General features: G+C 67.8%; 3 protein-coding genes across 3 annotated transcripts; all 3 read right to left on the bottom strand.

The window, feature by feature from the left end:
* Positions 1-47: 47 nt before the first annotated feature.
* Positions 48-1,564, bottom strand: MNEG_10903 (succinyl-CoA synthetase alpha subunit; the record flags this gene model as incomplete). The annotated part of the gene is made up of 5 exons (XM_014040623.1): positions 48-107; positions 194-298; positions 769-1,002; positions 1,218-1,307; positions 1,487-1,564. 5 exons carry the CDS (start codon positions 1,562-1,564, stop codon positions 48-50), a joined length of 567 nt encoding a protein of 188 aa, XP_013896077.1.
* A 1,986-nt stretch (positions 1,565-3,550) lies between these two features.
* On the bottom strand, positions 3,551-6,207 carry MNEG_10904 (histone deacetylase 6/10; the record flags this gene model as incomplete). The annotated part of the gene is made up of 2 exons (XM_014040624.1): positions 3,551-4,708; positions 4,957-6,207. The coding sequence occupies 2 exons, from the start codon at positions 6,205-6,207 to the stop codon at positions 3,551-3,553; spliced, it is 2,409 nt and encodes an 802-aa protein (XP_013896078.1).
* Positions 6,208-8,253: 2,046 nt separating this feature from the next.
* MNEG_10905 (hypothetical protein) lies at positions 8,254-8,931 on the bottom strand (the record flags this gene model as incomplete). The annotated part of the gene is made up of 1 exon (XM_014040625.1): positions 8,254-8,931. The coding sequence occupies one exon, from the start codon at positions 8,929-8,931 to the stop codon at positions 8,254-8,256; it is 678 nt and encodes a 225-aa protein (XP_013896079.1).
* Between the last annotated feature and the right edge of the window lie 71 nt (positions 8,932-9,002).

A 9,002-nucleotide genomic window follows, 5' to 3' on the forward strand; every position in this document is an offset into this window, starting at 1 on the left:
GTGCAGAATCTTGGGAGCTGCGAGAGCACCTGCCCGGCCGCATCAACTCAAAGCCAAGGCGCGACTGCCCTTCCTGCGCCAGACTGCCACATGCCTCTGCCCCACAGCTGCACGCAACCCCCCCCCCCCAACCAAGGGGTTGCAGCCAACCGATCCCAGCGACTTCTGCCGTGGGCAAACCCCCAAGACCCACCGGCATGATCCCGATCTTGCACTCTCCCGGCTTGATGATGCCTGGGCAGTTGGGCCCTATGAGCCTCGTTTTGCTCTGCTCACTCATGATCTTCTTCACCTTCACCTGCAGGGCGACGGGGTGGGGTGTTGTGGGTGCCGGAAAGGACGAGAGTGGGCAGACGGGGTTCTGGGCGGGGGGTTGGAGCGCGCATGCCATGGGGCGTTGCTGGCGGCCCGCATCCGGGGCGTCGCTGGCGCCGCAGCCGGTGGCCTGGCTGATGCGCATCCCCCACCTGGGCCACCTCGGCGAGCCACACTCGTGCTTCAATAAAAGGTCTGCTCTGCCTCCAGAGCCGACGTAAATTACCGCACGCCCCAAGGCACCAAACGCAGGCGCACGAGCGGCCGCGGCCTGGGCCAACCCCAAACGCGCTGCCATATTCAGCAGGCGCTCCGCACCGCGCAACGCACCGGACACCCGCCCCCGCGTGGCAGCCGCCCCTGCAATACACCGCCAACCCCGTGCACCGATGACCGCAAGGCTGCGGGCGTGCTCCCTGCCTGACCGCGCTCGGCCGCCGTGCCCCCGCGCACCATGTCGTGCTGCGGGATGCCCTCCGTGATCGCCACCACCAGGTCCAGCTCGGCCCTGACCGCCTCCAGGATCGCGGCCGCCGCGAAGGGGGGCGGCACGTAGATCACGCTGGCCGTGCAGCCGGTGGCTGCCTTGGCCTCCTCGACCGTGTTGAAGATGGGCAGGCCCAGGTGGGTGCTGCCGCCCTTCTTGGGCGTAACGCCGCCGACCATCTGGGTGCCATACGCGATGGCCTGGCGGCGGCGGCGGCGGCGGCGAGGCGGGACCGGGGTGTGGGTGCGCGGCAGTGGCGGCTGGGTGAGAGGCGGGGGGCCTCGCCGCTTCTGAAGTCGCCGGCGGGCCCGGCAGTTGCGCGGACGAGTCGCACAGCCTTGGAGAACACCGGCGACAAGGGCGGAAGGGCGTTGCGGGCGCCCAGGCTTGCCTGTGTCTGCGCTCATGTCCCCACCTGCTCTGTGTGAAAGGTGCCATTCTTGCCGGTGATGCCCTGGCAGATCACCTTGGTGGTCTTGTCTACGAAAACGGCGGGGCCTGCGGCCTGTCCGGCAGGGGCGCGGGCGTGGTCAAGGCGGTGAGGCATCGAGTGTTTGCTGCTTGCTGCACGTGGCCGTGAGCTCTGCATTCCTGCAAGACTGAACAGCTCTTAGGAAGGCGACGTGGTCGTGAGGGCGTCACGCCCGGCCCGCCCGGCCCGCCTGCGAACGCAGCACTCCTCACCTGCGAGAAGTGCCGCACCCCTAGCGCTGCCTGCTGCAGCGCCGCTAGGACGCCCCTGCGATCAAAAGAGCCATACATCAGTGCCTTCATACGGCCGCACCGACAGCTCTCAGCTCTGGGAGGGCTTGCCTTGCCATCCGCCGAGTGATCTCCGTTGCTGTCCGGCTAGACCGCGCTGCCGCTTACAGCGCAGGTATTATTTTATCACAAATTCCTCAAGAGATCCGCAACAAAGACTTTGCACCTACACCGCTCTGAGGATCTCGATGATGGCGATGGGGCGCTGAAACGATATTATGCTCTCCCTGGAGAAAAGGCAGCGTAGATACAACCGCACAAGCAACGCGACTGCATCACCACTAAGTTGGTACGGTAGTTGGACAGTGCCTGCAACGCATTGTGCGTCACCATTGGCGGTTGTGCACGCAATGCGGTGTGTCTGCTGGATCCCCGAAATCAACACCACCACCAATCCACTAACACCGCACCCGGCCGGGTGCAAGCTCTGAGCCAATGCACGACGGGGCGCCACGGATTGGGGAAACCATGTCACATGATGTGCTGTCACGACGGAGCGGCTGCACCTCTGCGCCAAAGGCCAGCATAGCAGGCACTTGCGCTGACAGCCCCGTGCTTCCTTACATGCTCAGGCATACAAGGAAGGAATAGCACGTATCCTGACATATCTGCGTTGCCTGTTCTCGCGTCACTGCTGTGAGACCTTGGACTATCCTGCACTCAGCAGTGCCTGCACCACCTGTTCTGGCGAAGCTGGCTATTGAATTTCCAATAAGACTGCGTTGCTGGGCGCCCTCTGCGGTTTGCCGCGGCCCAATCATTTGCAGGCGTGCTTTGATCAGAACAGCTTGAGAAGTGGGTGTTTACCACAGAGGGGGGAATAAGATGCAGAACAGGGAGTGGCGCACAATGAGACGACCCACATTACGCCTAAAGGAGCGCAACCGTCTCTGAAGAGCGATCTGACGTTGTGTGTCGAACTGATGGACATGCGAGCAAACAAGGTTGACACCAAGGATAAAGAAAACAGCACGCCAAAAACACGCGCCAATGCCGCCCTGGCAGCGTTGGGGACGAGCGCACGTCACAAGGGCGGGGGCTGCGAACAAACAGCAGAGGGAGAAAGGGGTGGCGGTCCGCCAAAGCGCCAGGTCCCGCCGCCGGAATGGCTAGCCGGCGGGGCCGCGGCGATGACAGATTCCATGTGACGGCAGGGCCACGCACAGCCGCATGAGGACCCCAGGACGCCCGCGACAGGGCGACCTCAAGCTGCCCCTCCGCAAGCCAGTGCGACTCCAACAAGACACAGGTGAGCCGGGGGACGGCCACAAGGGGCTGGGGTGCATAGTCGGCAGGCGGGCAGGCCGAGGCCAGCAGTCGGCCACCATGCAGGCTCTAGCACCAGGCGGCAGGACCGCGCCCGACGCAGGTGCCCGCCGGACAAGAACTCGATTGAAGAAACACGAGAAACACGAGCGAAAGAAGGGGATAATCCAGGGTGTCAAAGGGTCGCGAGGCAGTCAAGGGGGGGGAGGTGGCGCTCTCACGCGAGGCTGGCAAGCGGGGCAGGTGGTAAAGCTCTCTCTCAAAGCCTTTGAATTGTTGTGCTGCATTGCGAGCGGCTCGGCGGCGCAGGTGGGATGGCTTCATACACTGTTTTAGTTTTCGAAGTGGAGGCAGCAGCAGCAGCGGCGCCGCTTCAACCCGCCAGGCACACACGCCTGTCCCCAACCCCACGCCACTTTGCAGCAGCAGAGGTGCACAGGGGAGATGGGGCACGGTCACGGCTGTGCGCTGCGGCGCGCGTGTGCACATCACGCACGCAGGCAGGATGCCATAGGCTGTGCAGGCAATGCCAGGCAAAATGTGACCCTTGGCACGGTCATCTTGGGGGACTGCTGCCAGCCTTTCGCGACTCATCCAGCAGCATCACCCAGCAGGCCTCCGGGGGCCTCGGTGCTACAGAGATGCAGGCGTTGCACGCCCATCATGGTGCACGGAGCTTGCAGCAACTTGTGCTGCTGCTTAGCAGCAGCGCAGGCTGCTCTACTTCCGCTGCTGCTGCTGCTGCTGCTGCTGCTGCTGCTGCGGCGGCGGCGATGGCGGCGGCAGTCCTATTGAGGCACGTGCGGCAGGAGCCACCAAGCTGGGCGCTGCGGAGGCGGCGGCCGCGACAACACCCACCGCCACAGCGCACGCACGGCGCTGCGCGCCCAGGCTGCGCCGCTTGAGCGCCATGCGCAGCGCGCGGCGATGCAGGTGCCGCAGCAGCTGCTGCTTGCGCGTGAGGCCGGTGCGCAGGATGTGGAGGCGTGCCTCGTCAGCAGCGGAGGAAGAAGGCCGCCTGAATCTAGAGGACCATGGCCGCTCCTCCGCCGGCGTACCCTCGCGGCTCCGGCTGGCGCGCCGGTCATGCGTCCGCTGCCGCTGCGGCGTCGCCGACGGCGGCGGGCCGCTGCTGCCGCCGCACGGCTGCTGCTGCTGTGAGGCCAAAGCGGCGGGTGCGGCGGCCTCGGCCACCGCCTGCTGCTGCTGCTGCTGCTGCTGCTGTGCTACCTGGGCCGCATGCCGCTGCTGCTGCAGCATCAGCAGTGCCTGGCAGCGGTGCCGCTCGGCCTCCTCCTCCTGCCGCAGCATCTCGGTGACATGCGGCGGCGCCACCAACCCCTGCGCCGCGCCGTCGAGGCACGGCCAGTAGCGCCGCTGCACCTCTAGGGCCGCCTGCACGCCGCGCCAGCCCGCGAGCGTCACGCCGGCCCCCGCGCCCGCGTCCGGCGGCGGCGCCTCCCCCATCAGCACACGCACGCAGGCCTCCGTCGCCGCCGCCGTGGCGCTGAGGTTGTAGCCGCCCTCCAGCAGCAGCGCCGTCGGCGCCACCGCCATGAGGTCCGCCGTCATCCGCGCAAACGCGGCCGGCGTCAGCCGGCACCCGCCGATCGGGTCGCCGTCGGCAGCGTCAAAGCCGGCGCTGATGACGATGAGCGACGGCGCAAAGGCGCGCGCGACGGGCAGCAGCACGCCCCGCATGGCGAGGGCGTAGTCGTCGTCTGTCGCGCCGGGGCCGTCCCACGCGATGTTGACGCTGAAGCCGCGGCCGGCGCCCCAGCCTGCCTCCGACGGCGCGCCGGTGCCGGGGTAGAAGGAGCCGCCGTCCCAGCGGTGCAGCGACATGTAGAGCACGTCGGGGCAGCCCTCAAAAATGTGCTGCGCGGGGCGGGTGGGTGCAGAATGATGCGCCCGGGGGGTTGATGCAGCAACTCTGTGGGGCGCTCATGCATCCCAGCAGCCCTGGAATGTAACAAAGACACGCTGCACATTTGAGTTTGCAAGCACAGCCCTGCAGCCTATCAACACGCCAGCAACAGCGTACACGGCTGCAGAGGGATTGCGGACTGCGCAGCCTTGTTGCAGCAAAGTTCGTTGCAGCAAAGGAGTTGGGGTCCCACCCTCACCTGGGTGCCATTGCCGTGGTGCACGTCCCAATCCAGGATCAGCACCCGCTCCGCCCCCGCCGCACGCGCCGCGCGCGCCGCGACCGCCGCATTGTTGAAAAAGCAGAAGCCCATTGCCGTGTTGGACTCGGCGTGGTGCCCCGGCGGCCGGATGATCGCGGCGCCGGCGCGCGCCTCGCCGCGCGCGACGGCCGTGGCGACCTCTGCAGCGGTGCCGGCCGCGAGCAGCGCAGCGTCGAACGTGTGCTCGTTCACATACGTGTCCGCAGGCAGCCAGTGCGCCGCGTGCAGCGCGCCGGGCGGCCAGTCCGCCGCCGCGCGCAGGCGCGAGACGTGCTCGTGCGTGTGCACGCGCAACAGCTCCTCGTCGCTCGCGGGCCGCGCGGGCACGCGACGGCAGCGCCGTGCGAGGCCCGACGCGGCGAGGCGCGCGGTGACGGCGCGCAGGCGGTCGGGGCGCTCGGGGTGGGGGCAGTCGTCGTCCTCCTCGTGCGCGAGCATGGCGTCGTCCCAGCACAGGATGAGGCCGGGGTCGCCAGCCGGCGGCGGCGCGGCAGCAGCACCGCCGTCGCTTGGAGACGCCGCAAAGAGGGCGTCGTCATCCGTGGGCCGGTGGCCGCACTTGGAGCACCCCAGGCCCGGGTGCTCGGGCAGCACCACGCCAGACGCGCAGTTGACGCACCAGCGGCGCAGCGGCGGCAGGCAAAACGCGCCGCCGGGGGCGACGGCGGCGGCGGGCTCCTCCATGCACTCGTCTGCCTCCCCCGCCTCGCAGCTGCCGTCATACCCGTTGCGACCCTCCTCTGCATGATCCTCCTGCTCCCCGCCCGCCTCCTCATCGTCCCAGGCGCCGCCACACCCGTCATCCTGCACCGAGCAGCCACCCACATGCGCCGCCGCCAAGTCGTCGACGTCGCCGGCGCAGTAGCCGCACGAAGCCTCGCTTTGCTGCGGATGGCTGCTGCCAGCCCGAGCGCCACGTGCCGCGCCGGACGGCGATGCCGGCGGCTTGCCGCCACCGACGTCCGCATCGTCGTCGCCTGCGCTCGGGCTGGCCGCGCGGCCTCCGAAGCTGCCGCCGCCGGCGCTGGTGCTGCCACCGCTGCTGCTGCTGTAGCGGCCCGCGGAGCGCCACGCAAGCTCGGCCGAATCGGAGGGCGCTGCGCCCGCATGCAGCACCTGCACGCCCTTGCCCAGGGCCGCCGCGCCGCTGACATCGTCGTGCCCGAGCGGCGCGTCGTCCACCGCCATGGTTGCACAACCGCGCGCGCGCGCAGCTGCGGCTGCGCGCGCTGCCGCTGCTGCAGCGCCCCACGCGCCTCGTGCGCGCCCCTCGTCACAAGGTCCCTCGCCTGGGAGCTGGAGAGCTTCAACACGGCAAGAAAAAACCTGTTCAGAATTCCTTGGCGACTTTGGCCCATGCGAAGACGAGGGAGCGACACGACACGCCATGCGTGGGACGGCGGACGCAGAGGCCAGCCGGAGGGGCCCCACCTGCTGCAGAAAGAGCTTGTGTCTTTTATCTCGCCCCTTATTTTGGCGGTCCGGACCGCTGAGGCAAGCGGCGTGAGAATAGTCGTGTTGCCGGGTCCAGCAGCTTTCGTTTTTGAAAAACGTATGTAAACAACACAGCCAGTCTCAACACGAACGTCACGGAGACGGCGCACACGCCTCGCGGAAGAGAAGCATCCTGTCCAAGCAAGCTCCAATCTCAGAAAGCAGGCGCGTATCGCAATACACCGTTCTTATAGAACGTACACTCGTGCCGTGGGTACCGAGCTTGGTGATGTCATTGTTCCGATACAGGAGGCGGCGGTTCCTGGGCAGCGCAACCACCAGCCGTGCTCGAGCACCAGAGACGCATGGTGCGTCGCAGGCCAGGAGGTGAACTTGATTGCTTTATGCACCATCTCAACGCCACAGCTGACACGTCGTTCGGAAATCCAGAGTCTGCACGGTGGGGCTAGTACAGGCAGTACCGAGCCCAGTGGCAGGTGGATGGGGGCCTTCCCTGGGCTGCCAAGCGCTCCCGCCGCGCAGCCGGGAGGCACCTCACTGATGCCAGCCCAGAGAGCGCGCCCAAGCCGGCTGCTGGGCTGCCCGAGCGTCCGCCTCTGTGGCGAGTGCGCAGCCGCAACCCTGGGCAGGGACGGGTCAAGCATGGCTGCGCGCAGGCGCCAGCGATTTCAACCGCATTCTGTCGCTTGGACGTGGCTGCCGATTCAAGCACGCACTCGTCAACGAGACGCGCTGCAAACACAGCATGGGCCTGTCCCTGATGCCCAGTGACGTCCGCCGGGCGCGCATCCACCACTCGTCTAGCGGCGCCTGGCTGCACACCCCGCCTTGCCTGGCTTGCTTGCGATGGGGGGCACTCATTGCATGTTGAGAGGGTCTGCAGCACACCCTCGTTCAAGACCCGGCCACTCGGGGAAGCATGTGCGCAGCTTTGACTGTCGACTCTCTGCTGCCCGCCTGGGCCGAGGCGGTGCGCCAGGGCACGCTGGCGCCCCAGCGAGGGGCCTTGGGCTGAGTTTGACAGAGCCGAGATCGCGCCCTCAGATAGATTCACACCTGAGGACGTTTCCCTCTCTACCCTCCTAAAAAAACACAGTTCGCTTCCATAAACCAACCCATGATGCGCGTGCCCTCACGTGACCACACTGCTGCTCTGCCCCCTTCGCCGCACGTGCGATGTCGCCCGCGGGACGGCTTGCAGGCTCGCTTTGTGCTGCGCTCGAGACCCCTGAGTTGTCTGGCGGCGCAGCCACTGATCACCTGTGCGCGACCACGAGTTTTGCGCCGTTGTTGGATGCCGCCACTGCCCCCGTTGCTCGCTTGCGGGCGTCTGTACAACAGCCACAGCAGCACTGCCTTGATGAGTCTGTGCATAGCTGCTTCGAGCTTGTCTCCTGCCAGTGGAAAGCTTAGTTTTGACCATCATGTCTCCTTGCGCGCCATTATGTTGGCCCCAACAGCGCCTGTTGGCGCACGCATGTGGCAGCTACCAGGTGGCTGGCTCGTGGGGCAAGGGATCTGAAATTACCCATGCGGGCGCCATGCTGCGCCGACGCGCATGGAGTTTGCATCTGAAGGGCACACGAGTCAAAAACATGCAACAAAACAGCGATGGTGCATGCGACAACATGAGTCAGAGGCAGCAAACCAAAAGCAGCGGCAAAACGGCCGTGGTGAGCAAGCAGTTGAACGCAAGGGACGTCGCAGCTGCCCCTGCAAAGGGGGGGTGCAGCCCGCGGGCGCCAGGAGTGCCCCGCCACCACACGCCAAACATCCCCGTCACATCAGCCCGTCGAACGGTGCACGCATGAGCGCCTCGCGCACGCCGCCGCCAACCATCGCAGCCGCCACGCTACACGGTGCGCAGAGTGGATGCGCCGGCGTGCCCAGGGCAAACAGCCGTCGCCCCAGGCGCACCGCAGCAGGCCCGCCGCTGGCGCCGCCTTCGGCGTCGCCTGTCGACGGCGACAGCAGCGCCGCGGCGTCGGCCGGCGGCAGCGGCGCGGCGCGCAGCAGGCCGCCGTCGGGGCCGCAGGACACAACATACCAGGTAGCGCCCGCCCCGCAGCCGCTGCCGCCGCCACCGTCGCACGCGACCAGCGCGAATCGCGGCCCTGCGCCCACCGGCAGCTCTGCCAGCGTCCACAGCGTCCGCCCTGCGAGCGGCAGCCGCTCGGAGCCGCCATCCGCGCGGCGCCGGCTGGCGGCGGCGCCCGCGCCCGCGCCGGCCGCCGGCGCCGTGGCGGCGTGCGGTGTGCCGCCGACCTCAAGCAGGCAGCCGCGGGCGTCCAGGCACAGCCAGCGCCCCCCGCGCAGCGGCGCCGGCTGCGGCAGCGGCCGCACCTGCAGCAGCGGCCGGACCTCCTCGTGCGCCCACAGCGCCTGCAGCGTCACGGCCTCCTCCTCCTGCTCCTGCTCCTGCTCGCCGGCGGCCTCTGACGGCGGGCGCCTCCTCATCTGCCGCTCCACCCGGTAAACCACGAGCCCCTGCGCGCGGTCCGCGGCCGCGACGAGCCACGCGCCCGCGC

Source organism: Monoraphidium neglectum (assembly GCF_000611645.1).
Source record: "Monoraphidium neglectum strain SAG 48.87 unplaced genomic scaffold scaffold02508, whole genome shotgun sequence".
Lineage (NCBI taxonomy): Eukaryota > Viridiplantae > Chlorophyta > Chlorophyceae > Sphaeropleales > Selenastraceae > Monoraphidium > Monoraphidium neglectum.